General features: G+C 39.1%; 3 protein-coding genes across 8 annotated transcripts; 2 read left to right on the top strand and 1 right to left on the bottom strand.

Moving 5' to 3' along the window:
* The first annotated feature begins 3,982 nt into the window (after nucleotides 1-3,982).
* On the top strand, nucleotides 3,983-9,928 carry fkbp11 (FKBP prolyl isomerase 11). Its single transcript, XM_084928340.1, has 6 exons — nucleotides 3,983-4,906; nucleotides 4,996-5,058; nucleotides 7,366-7,453; nucleotides 7,576-7,609; nucleotides 7,732-7,802; nucleotides 9,675-9,928. Exons 1-6 carry the CDS (start codon nucleotides 4,778-4,780, stop codon nucleotides 9,881-9,883), a joined length of 594 nt encoding a protein of 197 aa, XP_084784466.1. The 5' UTR covers nucleotides 3,983-4,777; the 3' UTR covers nucleotides 9,884-9,928.
* A 1,743-nt stretch (nucleotides 9,929-11,671) lies between these two features.
* LOC146387020 (small ribosomal subunit protein eS26) lies at nucleotides 11,672-13,326 on the top strand. Its single transcript, XM_084928335.1, has 4 exons — nucleotides 11,672-11,777; nucleotides 12,648-12,825; nucleotides 12,913-13,043; nucleotides 13,232-13,326. Exons 1-4 carry the CDS (start codon nucleotides 11,673-11,675, stop codon nucleotides 13,265-13,267), a joined length of 450 nt encoding a protein of 149 aa, XP_084784461.1. The 5' UTR covers nucleotide 11,672; the 3' UTR covers nucleotides 13,268-13,326.
* A 50-nt stretch (nucleotides 13,327-13,376) lies between these two features.
* Nucleotides 13,377-21,509, bottom strand: LOC146387019 (zinc finger protein Eos-like). Of its 6 annotated transcripts, none has more exons than XM_084928329.1 (8): nucleotides 21,378-21,509; nucleotides 20,290-20,347; nucleotides 20,082-20,189; nucleotides 19,191-19,445; nucleotides 18,775-18,942; nucleotides 18,513-18,662; nucleotides 18,171-18,302; nucleotides 13,377-17,816 (listed from the first exon to the last, which is right to left on the bottom strand). In XM_084928329.1, the coding sequence occupies exons 2-8, from the start codon at nucleotides 20,327-20,329 to the stop codon at nucleotides 16,930-16,932; spliced, it is 1,740 nt and encodes a 579-aa protein (XP_084784455.1). In that variant the 5' UTR covers nucleotides 20,330-20,347; nucleotides 21,378-21,509; the 3' UTR covers nucleotides 13,377-16,929. The 6 variants fall into 6 exon arrangements, with proteins under 6 accessions (XP_084784455.1, XP_084784458.1, XP_084784460.1 ...); XM_084928332.1 differs by having other exon boundaries at nucleotides 20,082-20,186; XM_084928334.1 differs by lacking the exon at nucleotides 21,378-21,509 and adding an exon at nucleotides 20,975-21,297 and having other exon boundaries at nucleotides 20,082-20,186.
* Nucleotides 21,510-22,194: the final 685 nt, after the last annotated feature.

The raw sequence follows: 22,194 nt of genomic DNA, 5'->3' as shown, positions 1-22,194 counted from the left end.
CTTGGTTGAGTTGGTTAAATGAGGTCACTCATTTAAATGAGCCAGTTTATGGGAAAACAACTGTATAGATATGCAGTGCTTTTAAATCAATGGGCAATCTTTTGGATCTTTGAAATCTTAAGTCATGTAAATAGTCTGAAACATGAATGAGACATAAATTTACACTGCACACCATGGAAAAACAACCAGCTGCTCCATGTATGAAAAAGTCCAAAAGTTGTGGTCCTTATTAGGATTAAATGCAAAATTCTGACATGTCAGAGCAGGAAAACTGCACTAACACCAACAGCAGTCACAGTCAGTTTAGGTTTAACATTTTTAGGGTCTCGGTGTTGTTCCTCACTGAGGTAAAATATACAGAAAAGACGCTTCATCAGTGTTATTAATTACACCTGTGCTCTTCATTTTATCACCAGTGCCTCGAGGGCCTATCAGCTGCCCAGTTTCTCAGACACCCACATCACAGTGTGCTGTAACACATGGGAATTTCTAAACATTTCCCAGATGCCACAAAACCCACCATTGCCCCAGTTCAGGGAATACTCTTTTAAAGTGGTTTAGTTTGTGGAGATCCTATTAAGCATAAATGCATTCAATTACATAAACTATGGATGTATAATCTTTACTGAAATAACAAACCTGTTTTTAACTCAATTAAAACAATCTTGATTGGGGTTAAGTAGATGTTCTCTTCTTACTATTTTAGTTTATCTTGATTTTGCAAAGTACAATATGAAAACAAATCAGTTCCTGAACAGTAGAGTTAGAACGTTTTGTTGTAGCATAAGAGGATAATCTAGCACCTAGAGACAACAGGGAGTGGGGGAGGAGTGCAAGACTGGTGGAGATCAGTAAAATATGCAGGGCAGAGACTATGAAGAGCTTTAAATGTTATCATGAGTATTTCATAGTTAATTTGTTGTGGTACAGGCAGCCAGTGTGGTTGATTAAGCAGACATGTGGCATTTTCTGCTGACTTTGGGAGTTCAATGATCAGTAGAATTCGATAAAAAGTTTGCATGAATAAGTTTACAGTATATTTATGGGCCTCCACCGTTGTGTTGTTGAGACCAGACTGAGTTCATGATGTTGGGACTGTCTGTTGCAGAACTCATGGTTCTTTTTCATGAAGACAACTTTTTACAACAGGCTGTGTGCTGAAAGTCATTGACATACTGTAGAAAGAATTTGTGACCAATCAGACTACTCCCTGATGGTACTACATAACACATAGAAGTATTCTTGCTTATGACAACACTGAAATTGTGAATAATCCGTTGCATTACACTAATGCACAAGCAAAAAATTAAACATGTAATGTAGCACATGCAATTGTTTTAATGGAGCTAGAGCATTTTTAGGACAGGTTCACACAACTGTCACAATAACAAGTGCTGAGAAAACAACTTCTTAAACCAGCTCAGCAGGTTCACCCAGAGACAACTAAAAGCTACAGATTTACTTCAATTATTTTGAATGAGTCAATCACCATCAGCTTCAGCATGGGTGCAACTGTAAATGAAAGAAATCCAAGTGCCACTGTGCCCGACACAATGTTACATAAAACTTCTGTTATGTGCAAAATTACTTGGTTTTCAGAAAATGGTTGAAATTGTTTTTCAGAACTTAGTAACACTTGTGCAATACTTCCCTGCACAGATGGGGAACAAAGTAAAGCATTTGTTGCGTAACAGTAACATGGCAAATGATCATTCTGGACTGCGAGAGGAAGTAGTTTAGCATAAATCAACCTGATTTATCATGTAGATACGAACTGTACCACGACGCATAATGGCAAATCAGAATATTATCACCATCATTGTAGTTCACAGTCAAATGATTAGATTTTGGTCTCTGGATATGACTAAGCCACATGGTGCTTCATCCCGGCATGCGGTGTTGGAAGAATCACATAGCAAGCAAGACTAGATGTTTGTTTTAGTTAACACCAGAGCTAAATACTATAATTAACTCCTCTGCACGAAAAACTATCCTTTGTCTAACACATGAGCATGTGGCACAAATACTGCAATCTGGGACAGTGTTCTTGCAGAGAACCTGAATTAAATGTGTATAGACTGAAGGCCATTTCTTTAAAATTTGCTTTGAGAACTGGCAGCATTTAAGGAAGACATAAAAATACTATTGAAATGAAACACAACAGATTTGTGATACAAATAATCAATTTGGCATGCATGACTGTGACTATATGGGGTGGCACAGAGAGACTGACATACTTAAAATGTTGGATGTTTTGACCAGTTGTACCTGAATTTATACCATTTCACATTTTCTTTACGTTAAAGATGTCATTATGTTTCACAGCCCAGTACAACATTTCTGGATATTCGTCTATTCATTCATTTGTATTTTACTGCACGTGATTTTGTGTCCCCTTTAAAGATACAGTGTGTAAAATCTCACCAGTGGATGTCAGTAGACTGCAGTCAAATAATTTTGGTTTTCTTGCCCCTCCCACTTCAAGTGCATGATGGTAGCTACACTAGGTGCTGTACTACAAATAATTCTGGTGACTGTATATTGCCAGCCTGCTGTTTACCTCAGCTGTCAATACGCTGAGTGAAAAGCGTCCACGTCTATTTACGCTGGAGGCGGCTGTAAAACTTTATGAAAGAAGTTTAACATGATTGATGAGTCAGCAAAGCTCATTTCTGTCTGATGACAGTGATACCGAGGTGAATTGTTAAGGATATTATTTTAACACTTTTTTTTTTATCAGAAAGTGTTCCTGTTAGCTGCTGTTAGCTGCTGTTAGCTGCTGTTAGCCAGCGTTAGTGAAACTTACTTTGAAGTGGAGATAACATTGTTGGACTCTGAAACACCAAATAAACTCTCATACAATGTGAGAATGTAATGAAACTGTTTATCAGAAGGAAAGTGTGATTCTTAGGACACTTGAGTCTAACATTAGTTGGCATAATTTTATCTTAGATGCAACTATTGCTGTTGTTTGGTCGGCTCGTTATCAGCTGTCCTTAGAGGGTGGGGTCACATGTCTGCTGCTGACAAGCATGTTCGTACATATTTTCAGGAAATGAGGCTTGAGGAGGAGAGGTGGTGGAGATGAGGGAGGGGAGACACAATAAAAAAGAGATTATGAAAAAACACATGTACAAATGTTAAATGGTTATATGTAGCTTGAAAGATCAATTTATGATCTTTAAATTACAAAGGTGCCTCTGTTCATCTGGATGAGGCTGCTGGCAGGGTTTTCGCTAATGTGTCAGGAGTATTGAAACAGTTGAGACGCATTTTTTCTAAACACAGCATCTCTGTGGTTTTCAAACCCCAAAACAAGCTGTGCCAAAAACTGGTCCACCCCAAGGATCGGGTCCCCCAGGACAAACAGAGTAAAATAGTGTAAGCTGTTAAGTGCCACGAGGGTTGCCGTGATTTATACATGGGGAAAACCAAACAACCTCTGGCTAAGCGGATGGCACAACACACAAGAGCTAACTCGTCAGGCCAAAACTCCGCAGTCTATTTACACCTATAGGCCAGTAGACACTCAATGATGAGGATGTACACATCCTGGACAGGGAGGAATGCTGGTTTGAGTGGGGAGTCAAGGAGGCCACGTGAAAAGGGAAAGACCATTTCTGAATCGAGGAGGGGGCCTGAGGGTACATATTTCACCATCTTACAGTGTTGTGATTGCAGCCATTCCCCAACCTTCTGAACAGTACTCATAGCCATTTGTCAGTGGTCACTGATCAATGCAATGGTCATGACAATATGGATATTATTGATCAAGAAACTGACTTCACAGCCCATTGTTCGTTAGTGTTGCTAGTTTCATTCAATATGTAAATGTATTGTTTATAAGGTTGGGGAAATGTGCAGTCAGCTGATACTGAAGGAGTCACTTGGATGAATGACCTAACACTTCTTCTCCCACTAAAAACGCTACGTCCAGATGAACAGAATGAACTAGTACATGGCCGGTCTTTAGCCACATATATAAAACATTAAGCAGAACATGGATGTCCATCTTGTATTCAAGATGGCAAAGCAACATCACAACCCAGTTCCCGCTCCCATGTGTAATTTCAATTTGCTGGAAGACGTAATTACACACATCAGTGTGTGTTTATGACTACAACATTGATTTCTTTTCTATTAAATAACCTAAAAATTACCCACTGTACCTTTAAGAGCGGGGCATCTTAGAAAAAAAGAAAACTGATGATCAGTTGACCATTGGTTGAGAAATCAAATATAATGCTGTTCTTCAGAAAAACAACAAAACAAAGACTTTCTAGAAGATTTCTAATACGATACATTATTTTACATCACTTCCGGACTAAAGCTGGGTACTACCCATCACTTACGTTTCCTGCAGTCTAAACCGGAGGGCATAGGGAGACTAGCATCGACGTGGCGTCTGTAGCGGAGGGGTGTTTGCTCCTCAGCACGCCGACTTTCTCCAGCATGGAGCAGCCACACAGTGAAGGAGGAGAGCCGTGCAGAAGCTGCGCAGCACCGCCCCCCAGCGCCTCTGCAGAGTTTCCGCTTGACACCCACGGCAGCCTGATGGGATGCATGCGGAATGTTTGAGGCGGGCTCTTTTGGAGGACCCAGGTGTTGGGACGGCGTCCAGCAGCTATTAGAGCTTATCGCTACAGTGTTACAACACATCAGCATTACCTGGCGCTGAGCCACTTTGGACGCAGAGGTCGACGGGCACGGCTCTCTCACTCTCTTTCGCACTGCTGATGAGTGGAGAAGACTCCTACACGGAAGTTGTTGTTGTCGGATGGCATCTCTTTCCCAGAAGTTCACAATGAGGACGGGCGTCTTTCTGCTCCTTCTCGCAGTCTTCACCTGTGGACTCGCGCAGGTAGACCACGATGACGCCCCCGAGGAGCTGCAGGTGGAGACCTTGGTGAGTATTACAATGCAATAGCAGCAGCTCTAACACAACTGCAGCCACAAAGATGCATGAGTGTTAACAGCTAACTCTTCTGACCAAAGGTGAAACCCGAAACTTGCTCCATGCTTTCCAGAATGGGAGACACGCTGCAGATCCACTACACGGTGAGTCCACGGCTGCTGATGTGTATCGCTTCACTGAGATTTGCGAGGAGAGAAGCTGAGTGCGTGCGCGGTTCTTGTCTATGTGGCACCGTCTGCGTGAACCATGTGGACCTGCGCTGTGTTTGTGCATTTTCGTACACACGTGAATAAAACAAAGGCTTTGCCGCGAACTGAACGGCTCTGATCGTCAGCTAGTGCTTCACTGTGTGCTTTAAATGTGGTTTTATGTGGAGATCCACTCTGATTTTACTGTGTAACGATGGGGCGGTGCAACACGTCAGCAGTAGCAGTACCAAGACCACAGCTCGTAGTTTTGCCACTCAACCTGAATATAGAAACTTACTGATTAATTATATAGATTTCAAGTGGCTAAAAATATGTAAAATCGGCTTTTTAAAGTACATAATTTTGCCATTGCAACCCAGAAGTCCAAATTTAACTGCTGCAATTCTTTTTTTTCATCTGGAGTAATAATTAATATAAAAATTAGTTAGTTTGCTGATGCCTCACAGGGAATTCTGGGTTCACATCCAGTGTGTGTGGCATTTGCATTTTCTCTCTATGTACTCAAACTTCCTCCCACAGTCCACAGGCAATTAATTAGTGCTACCAGTGCTGATGCATAATATCCGCAGTGGGACACATGGCTGCAACAAACTTTACATGGTCTTGATTTTGTGTCAGTTTATCAAAATCCCATTACTTCTATCTCTGAGATCACTGTCCACTGCTCCTCCAACACCGGTCCATCTTACGGCAGCAGTTGGTCAAGTGGTGACTTTAAACTGGCCCCTAGGTGTGAATGTGAATGGTCATCTGTCTCTCTGTATTAGCTCTGTGATAGACTGCCAACCTATCCAAGGTGCGTTCAGCCCTCCCTGCCATCTTGAATTAGATAAGTGGAAGAAATGGATGAATAGATAATAAAAAATACAGATAATGAGAAAAAATATCATTTATATAGAAGTTAAAAAAAAATCTTGTGCTTCAAAGGTGGCAACAATTCACAACAAATGTCGAAAAAGACAAATAATAAAAGCACAAAAACTAGAAACTGTAAGCATCACTGTTATACCCATAAAAATAAAACTGTATACAACAAGAAATTAGACAGTTTGAATAGAGAATAAAACATTTGCTACGCTGTTACACCCTGGTTACTCAGTTTAGGCAAATGAAAAACATGTTTATTTGTTATGAATCTTCAAACTTACATTTTGGTTTTGCACCTCTCTAGTTCAGCTGGTGTTAAAAAGACATTCATTAAGGGTTCAATTAGACTCTGAGTGCTTTTTAATTGTTAATTAACGCTTCATGATTTAGCTCTTTGTGGACTCAAGTGACACAGATGGCACAGGATTGCTTAAATGAAAGTGTGTTCAAAGAATCTGCTGCAGGGAAATATTTTGCTCATATCTGACTCATATTTGGTCATTCCTTTTCCAACATTTATATTATAAAAACTAATATATGGTGATTTTTTTGCAGAAAGTTGCATAAAAGCTTTATATATTTATTAGATAACCAGCTGGAGCTACAGTAGCTTTGCTTAGCTGGAAACAGAAATAAGAGCTAGTTTGTTTTGTCAGAAGTAACAAAATTTGCTTCTAACATCTGTAAGTGATGGGTTGTGGATGTGTAGAAAGCTGGAAGGCAGATTTTGTTCCGTTAGCTCCCTCCTGGTTCCCGTCTTAGTGCCAAGGTAATCCAACCACAGACATGCCTGGCAATCAGTCTTTTCATCTAACTCTTAGCAAGACAGTGAATTACAAAACTGTCAGGACCTTCCTTTAAGGTGTAAGCGCTGTGGCTTATTTTCCCAGACATGGATTAAGACGAGTCCTAGATGAAGAACTTTTTGCAATAGAGAAGTTAATTATAAATCTTTTCAGGGTTGGCATAGACTTAATCCACATCTGAGAAACTCACCAAGTGAGGTTGTCTTCTTATTGCATCAATAACTCTCTCTCTCATATATATATATATATATATATATATATATATATATATATATATATATATATATATATATATATATATATATATATATATATATATATATATATATATATATATATATATATATATATATATATACACTTCAGGTTTTCTGCAAATTTTGAATGACTTCTTGTATTTATCTTTAAAGCTATAAATGTGTTTTGTGGTTAAAAAGACAGTGTCTCACACTTTTTCACGCTTCTTTAAACTCAAACCTGCCTCTGTAAAATATGCACCCACTGAAATCTCTCAGCATTTTTTAAAAATTCTCAGCACCACCTCACTCCTCCTGTTGAATGTTTTCAGGGTAAACTGATGGATGGAAAGGTGATTGACACATCTCTGTCCCGGGATCCTCTTGTTGTCGAGCTGGGGAAGAGGACAGTCATCGCTGGTAAGTTAACAAATGACAATCCTTAAGAGCAGCTCTGTCAGACTGATTAGCTTATATTGCATAATTAGTGGTGGACATGCTTTTTATACTGATCGAATGTCTCTGTACAAATTTCATATCAGGTCTGGAGCAAAGCTTGATTGGCATCTGTGAAGGGTAAGTGAATAGCAAACCAGTTAATTCACGATGCATGCCGTCACAAATCAGAAATACCAAAGTGGATAGTTTTGAAGTGAATCTGAGGAATGCTTCCTGTATGTTTCTGTTCTCTCATTCAGGCAGAAAATCAAAGCCACTATTCCCTCTCACCTCGCATATGGAAAGAAAGGTTACCCTCCAACAATTCCAGGTAATAGACTACAAATATCCTACAGCACATGGCAGCGTGACAAATATAAAATCAATATCATATTTCCATATGTATATACAATATAAAGGCAAATTTGGAAAACTCTATGGGTGTCAAATCCAGCAAAGTCTGTTCCAGGACTACAGCTTTAGGTGATCTGTTAAAAAAAATGCTGAGTGGATGACAGATGAATGACAAAACAGCAAAAGCAACTGTTTCCATGACGGAGATTCAAGAGTCTTTATTATAATTATGCAAGCATAACAAAATTAAGACAATACTCCCTCACGTGATGCAAAAACTTCTGACAGAAATATAAATACAAAATACAGTATTTAAACATTAAATATATACTGACCCGTATTTAAAAGTTTATACATAGTTATGACGACAAGATGACAGGTCATACAAAGTTTGATTAAAGAATTAATGATTTACAGGAATCACATTTCTGCAGCGACGTGCCCACACTCTCTGGCACCATCATCAAAACACCATAAAAAGAGATCATTTGTCCAGTAAAATATATGTAGATAAACACTTGACAAATTAAAGGAAAAAAAGTATAGGAGGCATCTTAGTAAGCTGCTGTTCCACCACACATCTGAATACCAGGTTTCTAAGATGTACTTTTATTACCCATCAGCCATAATAGGCTGATGGGGTATAGTCGTCACACTGTTGGGCAGCTAAATTTGTGAATGCCATAAATCATGAACTGACCATCAGTGGTCTGTTTCAGTGAGGTTTAGTAACTGAAGGCCTTCATCATCACAGTAGAAGTGTTTTACCATAAGATAAAGGCGATCACTCGTGGCTTTTCTTTCAGCTTACTATCACCTCAAGAATATATCAAGAATAAAAGATCTGATGTCTCAACAGGACCTGGAAAAACTAGTCCATGCATTCATCTTTAGTAGGCTTGATTACTGTAACAGCATCTTTACAGGTCTACCTAAAAAAATCAGTCAGACAACTACAGCTCATTCAGAACTCTGCTGCTCGAGTCCTCACTAAGACCAAAAAAGTGGACCACATCAGTCCAGCTCTGAGGTCTTTACACTGGCTGCCTGTCCGTCAGAGGATAGACTTTAAAGTTCTGATGCTGGTCTATAAAGCTCTGAATGGTTTAGGACCAAAATACATCAGTGACCTCCTGACCTAGTATGAACCTTCCAGATCCCTCAGGTCATCTAGATCCGGTTTTTTATCAGTTCCCAGAGTCAGAACCAGACACGGAGAAGCTGCATTCAGCTTTTATGCTCCATATATCTGGAACAAACTCAGATAGAAAGCCTCAGATCAGCTGAAACACTCAGTTTATTTAAATCCAGGTTGAAGACTCACCTGTTCTCAGCTGCATTCGAATAAAACACCAAATCCACACGTTTAAGCTTAAATTTCAAAACTTACATTTTAACTACTGATTTTATCTGTTGTTCTGATTTTACCGACTGTTTTTTTTTAAATCAATTTTTAATCATGCTTTTTATTTGTTTTTGTTTTTTAATGTCTCTGTAAAGCACTTTGAATCACCTTGTTGTTGAATTGTGCTATATAAATAAACTTGCCTTGCCTTGCCTGAGAGAGTCTGATCATTCCCTGAGGATGAGCTGCACCCCCTGTCTAAGCCTTTCTGCTACATGGGGGAAACGATATCTTCTGATGTGTCCTGATTTGATTCTTCCGAGTTCATTTCTGAAAATATATGCAGAGAGGCACTGCGTTGCGTGGAAGCATTTCATTGCTTTGTTTTTGTTTCTCCAGTTAACTTTTATATGTTTTTCCCCTTTATTTTCTGACTCATGTAACATATAATCATAAACAACAAACTTTTTGCAGAATAGTGACTGTGATATGGATCTGTCCTAGGTAATGCTGCTCTGGAGTTCGAGGTGGAGGTGATTTCACTCTCACAGCAGACGCAGTGGCAGAGAATGGTCAACGATGTGTTCCCCCTGGTGTGTTTGGCCCTGGTGCCCACTCTGCTGGGCTTGGTGGGACTTTACCTCTACAAAAAGGCCAGTGCCCAGAAGGCTAGCAAAAAGAAGGCCAAGGATAAGAAGAACAAGAAGAAATAAGGACAAATCACTGAACTATTTAAATAAATGTTTTTTTTAATTGAACTTGTTCTTTGTGTTTGTGTTGAATTGAGATGAGATGGATTTAGAGTAGGTCCTTGTTCATTGGTATGCCAAGACTTTAAAGGCTGTTATGTGCTAAGTGTCCTCTCGGGACAAACAGAAAATTACAGGTGAAGAACCTGAAACTGACAGTGCTTGTATCTGAACAGGCTCTTTCTAGGAGGTTAGGCTCACATTGTATTCAGATCTCAAATCAAATGTATATGTAGTCCATACAGCATGCCAGCTTCAAACATACATACAGAAGCACTGCCCTGCGTTGATCTGACAGGTGGAAATCATCTTGGGAGCAATTGAGAGAGCAGAGAACAGCAAATACAGTGAAATAGAAAAGTGGAGTGTGTGGGTAGGATTAATAAGAAAGGTATTTTAATTTTGAAGTTCAACAGCAAAGACTCACAGGTCAAATATTAGTATCTAGTGGATGTGTCCAGACACACATCATATCATCATCCAGGGAGTTGGCTGTCATAATCCTGATAAATTTCCTACAGTTCAGTCACTGAAAAGAAAGATCACATTTACTTTATAGCAATACTAATTTGGGCAACTGGTAAGCTGTAAACCAATGGAACAGCAGACTTTTAGATGTTTATTTATTACAAAAAAAACATAATTTGTTAAAAGTTATTTCACCAGAAGAAGCATAAAGGGACAGTTTAGAAGCACCTGCTTCACATCCTCATGTAACAACAGCGAGTTTAAACCACCTTTTTTTATTTGGGCCTTTTGTTTGAAAATATTTTACAGACTCTCTTTTGTAAGGACCTGCTCATTTGTGTACAGAGAAAGGACAGGAAGCTTTGAAAGATGTCCACTGAATAGGCTTATGTATAAAGACACATTAATTAAAAGCCAAATTGTGGTGTGCCACTAAGAGATATTCTCTGCGGTACTGATCATCACCTAATAAGTCCATAAATAAATTGGACCATTTTTCCTTTTTGAAGATAACTCGCATGAAACCCCAAGATTAAGTTGTAAAAAGAGTCATGTGGACCTTAATCAGAATACAGTCATGGAAAATTATTCTAATGTGGTATTATCAGCATTTCCCCTGCTTTTCTTTTGAGCACTACACTGTCCTTTAAGCACAGTGACTCATAATGTCTTGTAGCTTTATTGCAACTACACAGCCCATTTTGGTCTAGTTAAACACTGTTTCCTGGAAAAGAAAGAGTGTGCCAGTATAATAATACAATACAATATAATAATAATAATGATGTAACATAGTCATTTAATACAATTCTGCTGTCAGATTAAGAAAATATCTTCAGGTACTGGTGTTATTATCCATACTGATATTTATATAGTGAACTTAAAGGCCATTTTGCTGTGAACCCCAAGTTTTATATATTCATACATATGTATATATAGAGAGAGATAATGTGATTGATTTATTTGACTCTCATTTCAATAACAATTAGAACCTGTTGTTTAGCTAGACAAATCCAGTTTTTAACGGGCTTTAGTCGCAGGTGAGCTTGTTTTAATAACCGGTTAGGCCGATGACACCGCCTTTGCCGTTCCAGCATTGCCTTAACTGTTAACTCCGCTCACTCGGGAGACGCGTGGAGTTTTATGCGCGTTTTGATATCCCTCCGCGAATTTAATGTTGTTGTTTTTGTTATTTCCCATAAAAAATCAATATTTTTGCTTTTGTTTCAGCCTAGTGCACAATAGCCACATTTCTTTTGCAAATATTGAAAAGTAAAGCAAGACATCAATGGACTTTGTCGTTTTGTTCGTAACATTTAGAGGGCGGAGCATCCGCACTACTTCTCACGGTGCAACCTCTTCCGGTCCTCTTTCCAGCTTCCCGTGCAACATGGTGAGTGTGTTTCACTGATGGCCGAATCGTGAAAACAGAATAAACCTATGTTTCAGTCGACTAGTGGCACATAATTGCATTTCTTTGGGTATTTTAATCCCACGTGTAAGTCACAAAACTGAGAGTTGATATTAACTGTCATCCTGGAAGATTAAAAATGAGTTTGGGCCTAATGCTAGCCGTTAGCACGCTAGCCATTTTGTGCATGTGTTCCGTGTGCTAGCAAAGGATAACGACGGTGCAGGTTTGGGCTGTAACATAGCTAACAGATGCGGCTAAAAAGAAAAGCCACATCACAGCGATTGACAAAGCAACCGATAAAATATAACAGTTCATGGTTAAAAATGTGTTTTTCAGTAAGCCCCAACCGTGACTTGAGTCAGTCGTACTGTGTAAGAGTGATAGATTGATAGATGATTGTACAAAACTCAATAATGATTAAATGTCTCGTGATTGATGGCATTAGTTCATACGTGTATGTGCAACTGAATTGCACGTGCATCAGTTTAAGGGGTTCCCACTAACGTTGAGACGTTATAGTAAACGTGAACGTCAAGTAATACTCTGAGAAATCGTCAGGGAGCTGCTGTTTTTAATATAATAAAGATTTCATTCATACTAGACCGTCAGTTTGAAGCGACTGCTTTGTGGCCAGTGTTAATAACTGGTGTGGCTGGGTGGTGGTGAAAAGGTTTGAAACCAGTGCTGATGTGGGATTTCAAGGGGGAAAGCAGATATATTCTTGTGATTGTTAATTGTTTCCACCTTAACACAGCTGAATTTTTGAGACTGCCTAATGTAGTCCTCTGTTTTAACATTTTACTCAGGTTTACTTTGTCATTGGTAACCCTTATTATTGTATTTTGGCAGACCAAGAAGAGGAGGAACAACGGTCGTGCTAAGAAGGGCCGTGGGCATGTGCAGCCCATCCGCTGCACCAACTGTGCCCGTTGCGTCCCCAAGGACAAGGCCATCAAGAAGTTTGTGATCAGGAATATCGTGGAGGCGGCAGCCGTGAGAGACATCTCAGAGGCCAGCGTCTTCGACTGTGAGTGTATTGTATTGTACTTAATTTCATAAAACCCCCTTTTCATCCCGATGATTTGACTCATCTGTACCTTTGTCCACTCTGCAGCATATATTCTGCCCAAGCTCTATGTGAAGCTGCACTACTGTGTCAGCTGTGCCATCCACAGCAAGGTGGTGAGGAACCGCTCCTGTGAGGCCAGGAAAGACCGCACCCCACCACCCAGGTTCAGGCCTGCTGTAAGTACTATTTAAACACAATTCTTAGCTCCTGTTGTGTAGCTCCATTAAGTGTTTAGAATTATTTTTGTATAGCACCTTAATTAGGTAGATAATGTCACTACTAATAACAGGAACACAAGTATAATTTGGGCAAAGTTCCATCCGTGGTTACACCTGTTTAATCTAAGAATGTTTCTCTTTTACAGGCTGGTGCACCAAGAGCTCCTCCGAAGCCCGTGTAAAGCAGAAATTGAAAATGCTGTAAACCTGACAAATAAATGGAGAAATCTTTACAAAAACATGAACGTGTGAAGCTCATTAATTGAATGATGTTTACTCGTAGGAAAGACAAACTGCTCAAATATTTTATTTGGAATAACTTTTTTTACAGTACAAAACTAACAGTAGCTTAAGATCAAATTATGCAAAATTACATATGATACATTTAAAAACGCTCTGCGGTTACTTAAAGCGATATCAGACCACTTGGAGAGCAGGGAAATGCAGGTTAGAAAAACTGAAAAGAACAAAGTGCAACAAGGAAAGTTTAAAAACACGGAATACCACAAAGCTGGAGTTTATTTTTGTAAGTATAGGCTAAAACTGGAGTAGACTGTTTATTTGGTTGTCTTTAAGATTAAAACATAAAGGTGGCTGGGTGTAAGCTGAGGAGCAAACAGCATTGGTACCACATGCATCAGGTTTAAAAGCACATTACCATTGTAGCACACATGAATTAATGGTGAATTTGCTCCACTAATAATGCAGAACTTGTTAATTAAATATCCAAATTCTGTCAAAGAACTGAACCATTGAATAGAGTAAAACCTTTTTACTTTGAATGTTTTTGTACAATATTTCACTGAAGGTCAACAAAACTGGATACATCAAATATTAAGTTATTTCAGTATTTTTCTTTGGCTCCTAAGTAGCATTACCCAAGTCCTTTTGATGAATTAGTATTTAATGGATTGTTGGTAAAAAAAAAAAAAAAAAAAAAGACTAGTTTTGGGCAGGGTCACTGAGTGGTGGGTCGAGGTATACTCAAAACATGGAGCCTCTTGCACTAACACAGCATAAAGTTTCACACTGAAAATAAATTTGAACCATTTAGACATAAAACACATTTAAGACCTCCAGCTGAAGGCACAGCAGCAACAACCCAATTCACGCACGTCACACCAACTGGAGAAAAGTCACGTGGGCCTAAATGACAATATACACAGTGTAAGATGATATGAAGTGACACTGCTAGCTTTGGTGTTACTGCAAATGTTTTGTAGATTTTTAGACTCCCAAGAAACTTTCAGATTCTGATTTGCAAACTAACGTCAGTCCCAACTTAATTTAACAGTCTGCTCACAAATTAAGGCAAGATGATTAGAATATTAAAGTAACCTGATGAGAAACAAAAATTTAAAATGTGTTTAGGTTGTGTTACTAGAGTGGCAACCAGATCACCTTACTGCGCTTTGACAATAAAGGACTGAAACAATAACCAAACAAATGTAGATCCACTTGTAACAATTAATCCACCATCAAATGAAACAAGCTGAACATTATGTCATGTATTTTCAAAGATCTTCTGCAAAGAGAAGAACATTTGAATATATCAAGGCTTTAATAACAGCATTATTAAAAGAACAAGAACACCTTGAGGTTTTCTTGTAACTTATACTTTATGTACAAATATATTATTTACTTTATGTTTTCATTTTTTTGCCACTGTAGTAGGGGAAAGTGCTTAACAGTAGGAAACAGTGGTTCTTTGGCTCAGCATTGGGGAAATTATTTGGTGCTTATAGAGAACCACGGTACTGCTGATCTTAAAAACAGTTTAAAAATGATTACTACTGTTTTATTTCTCTTTGTAGAACAAAACATCCAGAAAGCTGTTTTAACTATAAGTCAAGATAAAGTTCAGTATTCTCAAACACTGACAGGACCCAAAATATGCTTAGATCTGACTGTGAAGGTTCTACAGGAAGTAATATTTCTTGGGCATCTATTATGAAAATAGGAAATACCAGTTATAACTGCAAGGGAAACTTTACTCAATAAGACACTGTCTGAACTTAAAAAAAACTAATGGGATCAAGTTACTTGATGAATTTGACTAGAGTCACTGTTTTTCCAGTCTTCTCTGCAAATTTCTGTGTATCTTTGGTAAATCTGTCACCGTGTCCCAGATTGATCTTTGTTGTTGTTGAGGATGTGAAAAGAAACCCTAGCTACAGTCAACATCAATTAAGTTTTAATTTTTGTGCACAAGTCTGCAATTTAGAATTCAAAGCATCCTTCTCAACAATAAACGTATTGTGCTTGTGTTAAACTAATTACTCACAGAGACTGATTACAACAACCATCTCTGCTGTTTTAACATGAAAATAAATAGAACCAAAAGCTGACACATTTCTCTTCACATTTCATTTCCACACAAATGACCAAGACAGGATATTTTTTTTCCATATATATATATATATATATATATATATATATATAAAAAACTCTTTGTTTCTAACCCATGAGGACGGTAGTGAAGTGCTACTGATTTACTGCACACCCATGTCATAGCAGCATGTTTCAAAAGCCATGCACATTTCATCATCATCAACATTGCTCAGGCATCAGAATTGATCTTTGCTGATAAAACTGTTGGGGGTGGTGGGGGGAGCCAGACTTCTGTTAGATAGATTAAAAAGCTACAGTCAAACTACAAGGCAGAAATGATTTTATATCTCACATCCTTCAGTCTGGTCAGAAACGTGTAGAAAGGCACGGGAAAATGACGCAACACCAAAATCATGTTTAAATACAGCATAAGCACATTTGTTGATTATTATTGTTGGTTTGCAGTATGAGGGAGTTTTTGTACGGGGAGAAAACAAACACCTTAACCTCCTTCGGTAATCTCTCAAGTTGTGGCAGTGATGCTCGAATCCTGTTCCTAGTGAGAAAAACATTCCACCTGTTTTTCCTCACATTTTCAGAGAAATGTGCAGGTCATTAATGTATTCTATAAAATAGTTTAATATAGTCATTGTATTCTGGCAGGTATCAGTGCAACAAAAGCAGTAATAGAAAAGGAAAACAATTCATACACTTCCAACACGGCATTCACTCACAGGAATAAAGGCCTTCATTTTCCATTTTACGTTTTAAATTTACTTTCAAAAACAATCACACACAATCTTGCAGCTTTCCTTTCTCTCAGACACACACACACACTCTGTTCACTCCATTCACACTGAAACCAAAGTGCATTTCTATTCCAATGACAACCCCTCAAACATTAAAGTCTACATGACTTGGACTTGGTTTTTAAGTTTGGTCTGCACTTTACTTTGCATTATAAAACTTGTACAGAATCAACCCCGGGCTAGGAAAAAACCTGGCCGAACCTAAAGTCTGTTTGAGAATCACTTAATTGGAAAAAGTGCTTTTAGAAGGTGTCAAAAAAAATTCTGTAGGGATTGCAAGCCTACAAACTTTATATTTAGCATTTTCTTTCATCTCTGCTAAAGTGTGCAAGGGGTGAAAGATTTCAGCAACAAAAGTCAGATTTGTCTACAATAATGTGTGCAGCAGAGCTAAAATTCTGAATTTTAGAGCAAGGCACATCTGTGGATGAAAAAGTGTTGGCTCTTCATCTACTTTAATAATTTAATATAGATTTGTTGTTAAAAGTGGACAGAAAGCAACTACTACTCTAATTCTTTAAACATATACACGAACTTTCCACTAATGCCAACTGTGTCGGTGTCGTTAGGAACATCAGTTTCACACCATCACAGATGCCTTTTGCTTTTGTGCAGACCAAACTCAACCAGTTCCCATTCTCAGTGTAAAAAAAACCAAAAAAAACCCAAAAAAAAACTAAGGGCAGCAGGCTGTCCTTTTATTCTCAGTCAAAGATGTGCTCTCCACGGACAATGTGCGAAGAAAATTCATAGCGATCCTGGCTGCGATGGCCACAGATGTTGCACTCAAAAGGCTGCCGAAAACCATGGCAACCCATGTGGATTGTAAACATAACATGGTCCAGGAAAAGCACGCGGCAGTGCTCGCAGCGGAAAGAGCGCACAGCTCGCCCCTCCCCGTCTACAACCCGAAAAGTCTCCTTGGAGGTAGAAGAGGGTGCCGTAGGTGAGCTCGGTGTTGGAGCATGTGTGGGAGGAGGGAGAGCAGAATGGCCTCCATCCTCTCTTTTCACCTCCCCGTCTTTGGCATGACTGGGGCTGTGTCTGCCCCGACTCCTGTGGTGTGCGATGGGTGGAGGTGCTGGGTTATGGTTGTTAGAGTGGAGGAGGTGATGGCCGTTGTTACTGTACAAAGTCGGAGTCGGAGCACAGCTGTTGTAAGGCTCATCTGCCATGCTTTCTGTGTCCGTAGAATCCTGGCAGCCATTGCTAGGAGAAGGGGCGTGATTTCGACCCGGAGGCAGGTCTTCGTGACCCTCTGCTGCCTCCCTGCTCCCAACACCCACAGCTCCCAGGCCAGCTCCTGCCCCTGTGCAATCTAACCTTGGCCCAAGGGGAACAGGAGCATGACTGGAGCTGTGAATCAGCCTGAGTTCTGATAAACTTGAAGAGTGACTGGTGGGAAGGTGCAAGGGTCTGAGTGTGTCTGATACCCCTCCTCTTCCAGTACCTGCAACACCTACATATTCTCCTCCCAGACCAGTAAAGTGTGGGGCATCAAGGTCCACTGGGTGCATGTCTCCATCTTTATCCAAACTAGCAGTGAGCTCGTAAGGTGTATCTGCAAGGTTGAGGCGTATGTGCTTCTGCCCTGCAACACAGAAAGATATGACTTTATAATACAGTACAATGACAGTCAGCATTTTGGATACATTCTCTATTTTACGATGATGCTGGTTATTTTCCTAATTTTACAAGATGCTCAAAACTTAGTTTTTTCTTTGTGTGTTTCTTTTTTCAGTTAGATTACTATACTGAGAGCAGCTTTCAGACCTTTCCTAACCAAATAAATACTGTGTGCTAATTGAATATCTAAAATTATAGTGGCTGGTAATATAAGCACAACAAAAGATTTCTGTCTTACTTCATGCTGTATTCCAATTCAAGTAATGATTATTGCTTTCTGAGTTTCCTGAAACCGTCCACACTGAGACCAAATGCTCACCTACAAATTTTTGTGGCGTGGATCTCTTGCGTTTGGTGATGCTGTTGGCGAGCCGATCGATAAATGCCATCTTGTCTGAGGATGGCTGCAGTAGAGGATCTGGTATAAACTCTAGCTCTCTCATTTCCTCTCCTGTACAGAGTATAAACAAACTATTATTACTTTTATTTTAGGATTTTCTATTTGTGTTTGCCTAAATTCCGGTTTGGATAAAGTGGGTTCTAAGCGTTAACTTGCTAAGCTGGCAAACTACATGTCTACATTAGATGCTACTACACTCCCTTTAGGAGGCTGGTATTTCTTTAACACCATACTGTGCAAGTTATATCTATGAACACATACCTGAATTTGGTGCACTGGTTGGCTGCTGGGAATCCAGACTCTGTAAATAGCTATGACAGCGCTCACGGTGTTCCTCCAGAGTGCTTTGCTGCTTGTAACTACGGCCACAATAGCTGCACTTATACGGCTTCCCAACAGTTGGAGAAGACACTGGTAAAACAAGTGGAAATACAGCATTTTCACTGTTTTTGTACACTACAATGGAAAAAAAAAACTGAAGCAAAAAACACACAAACACCTACCGGGCTTGAATCTGTCCTACCTGCATGAGTGCGAAGATGGCCGGTAAGTGCATCCCGTCTTCGACAGGCATAGCTGCAGAAGGGACATTTAAAGGGCTTCTCCCCTGAGTGCAGCTTGATGTGGCGGAGTAGGTTTCCCTTTTGAGTGAAGGACGCGCCACACTGATTACACTGAAATGGTCGCTCACCTGTAGAAAACTTAAACTTGGTAACTCAACCTCTTAAGCATAATTTCTATTTCAAAAAATTTGAGTTAGTTGCAACTATACCTCAAAGGGTTTTTTTTAAGTCAATATAGTACATCAATTGTATACAATGCTGATTTTCTATAAAATTCCAAGATGTTTTTTTTTTTCCCCCCTCATCTGACCTAGTTTCATTAATAACAAGCAAAGATACCATCTCTATATTTATCCAAACTCAACTGACTGATCACCTGTGTGGCTGCGTTTGTGCACCATAAGCACATTAGGCCCAATGCAGATCATTCCACAGATGTCACACTTGAGCTTTCCATTTGGCAGTCTGGTGGCTCCACTTGGCATAGTTTCAGAATTGGTGAGCTCTATATAGCTTGTGACAGCCTCAGAACCTTGCTCTGGACCTCCTTCCTCTACCCGTTCTCCTCGCTCATCTTCAGTACTCCGACCTGGGTCTTCATCACTATACAACTCCACTTTAATGGAGTTGGCTACAGAAGTACAAGCGCATTTGTGTTATGCAGCAAAACAATAATCGGAAACACACCAGCAAGCCTACTTCAGACTGGCTAAAAATTAAAAAAAAATAAAAAATAAAATAAAAAAAGATTTTGGAGTGGCCTAGTCAGTATCCGGACTTAAATCAGATTGAGATGCTTTGGCATGAGCTTAAACAGGTCATTTATGTTTGAAAACCCAACAGTGTTTTCAAAACATTTTGAAAACAATTCTCCAAAGATGTGTGAGCCAAAATTCCTCCACAGCAATGTGAAAGAGTCACTGCTAGTTATCACAAATGCTTGATTGCAGTTATATATGTTATATAATGTATTTGCTTGGATTATATTTAAATTTTGTTCGGCGATCTTAAACATGTAAGTGGGAAATCATGGGATGTAGTTCACAATGCTGTAAAATACTTTCCCCAGCACTGTAGGGTGAATAGTGCTGCTCCAGTAAGTTAATTTAAAATTCATATTATTAATGTATAAACATAATCTGATTATGAGAAGAAGATTATAAAAATATTTATCTAGATTAGAAAATAAAAATTTGACAATCACACTGAGAGAATAAAAAGCTTCATATAGATGGAACTAATGAAGATGCTATAAGTTCTCACTGACCACTGAGGGAGCGACTGGGAGAGTTTTCCTTGCTGTTTGGGGTGCTCACTGTTGGACCTCCAAGAGCTCCAGAAAACTCTCTTTCCAATGAAGAGTCTCCACTACCTGCTGCCAAAAAAAGAACCAAAATAAGATATATCATTTAAAAAAAACATGCCTAATTTAGAAGGTAAGTATATATGGGTGACTAAATAAATCAGAGCTGCACCTGATATGTAAGACCGTCCATTGCAGTCATCAACATCCATACTAGTTCAGACTGAATACTGAAAAGACATTTGTGACAAACATAAATTCTCTTTCACGCACACAAACCTAACCATTTGTCTACAATCGCTTAATTCTTTAAACATGAATTATTGCAGATTGAGGTCGGAACGTGACATTTTCTGAAATCAAGTAATTGTGGTGTGGCTTAGATTGTAAACAGCACGTTAGACTACACCCCTTTCAATTAACAAAGGGATAAAAAACTAAATAAACGCTCACATTTAATTTTCTAACTAAGATGTACTATCGTTAATTTGTTGTTGCGGTGCAAGAACGGCCATTCATTTATAACAACAACAATTTAAAAAATCAAATCAAATCCGTGTCTGTTGCTATCAATAAGATTAATCGTGCAAGAAAAATAATTAACTAGCAGCTAATCTCAGCATCGTACCTAACCTTACCAACCCCAGATAAGACTCCCTAACAATTGAGGTGAGCCATGACAACGCTGCTAAACTGACTTAAAGTTGCGCTAATCTAACATGAGAAAGATTAAATCGGAAATTGAGAAAATAAACGACAAAAAACGGTGCAAACGTTTACATAACGGTGGCGTTGAGGTAACCTAAGTTTACGGCCTTGGCGGCTAACGTTAGCCTACTGCATGTGATGGAAATTACCGTTGGCCAAGTTAGCTAAACTTAACACTTTAACGTTACGGCGGTGTGCCATCACCGACAGCTTGCTAGAAAGCACGGAGCAAAGTTGGAATTAAGTAACATGCGCGGCGATGCGAGTAGATAGCGCTGACTTGTGACAATAATTAACTAGGGCTGACTTGGACACTCCTCGGCGTCGTGTTTAACGCTAGCATAACAAACCAACGCTAGCCTAACGAGCTAGCCACTACTGCCAGTGTTTCCTAAACGGTTGCTATGGCACCCACAGCCAGCCACAATGCTACAGCTAGCCCGCTAGCTGTTGGCCTGCTCCCCTAGCAGCTTTAAAGCTGACTTGTATAAAACAACACCACAGAAGCAGTAGTTTTAAAGCTGCCCAGTTGTCCAGTAACTACTAAATTACCTTTCCCTGTAAGGGCCGTTTCAGTGAGCTTATTCCGTATTTTCATCTGTTTGATTATGACAGCAGCATCTCCCGGCAGGGTTTACCTCCAGCTTCAAATAATTTCCGGGTTACATCTCCAACGCAGCAACAGCTACCCGTTTCCCAGAGCTCTGGTTAATTGCACAACCATCACCCGGCTCATAAAGCAAGCGTGCAAATTAATTTGTAATAATTTATGTTAAATATTAAATTAAAAATATTTTCAACACAACCACTTTTAGTTACAAATAGCCCAAGATTTCTTTGTTAAACTTTATTTGTGTTATTTACCTGTAAGAAAAGATTTTTATCAAAAAGGTATGATAGATAGATAGATAGATAGATAGATAGATAGATAGATAGATAGATAGATAGATAGATAGATAGATAGATAGATAGATAGATAGTAGCAGTCCTTTACAAATCACAAATTAGGCTAACTATTGTCTATTAAAGAAATTGGTTCACTATAGTCATGTGAAAAAGAAAGTCTTTACATGACTCTGCAGTGCTGTGTAAAAAACTAAGCACTAAGCACACCCCATCATTCAATAGCTTTCATAGCCATCTTTTAGCACCAATCACTTGAAGTAATTGTTTTTTGTGAGACTTTTGTGTGACATCATTGTGGAGAAATTTGGGCCCACTCTTCTTTACAGCGTTGTTTCAGTTCACTGAGCTTTGCAGGCGTTCATTTATGCACAGCTCTCTTAATGTCTGCTGCTGCATTTCAATAAAGTTGGACTTTGGGCTTTGACTAAGTCGTTCAAGAGGCATAGCTGCAATTTAAGTCTTT

Source organism: Perissodus microlepis, chromosome 5 (assembly GCF_051167445.1).
Source record: "Perissodus microlepis isolate ML-2025 ecotype Zambia chromosome 5, ASM5116744v1, whole genome shotgun sequence".
NCBI classification, from domain to species: domain Eukaryota; kingdom Metazoa; phylum Chordata; class Actinopteri; order Cichliformes; family Cichlidae; genus Perissodus; species Perissodus microlepis.
Note: the sequence above shows the minus strand (reverse complement) of the source record. Positions and strands in the feature narration are given on the sequence as shown.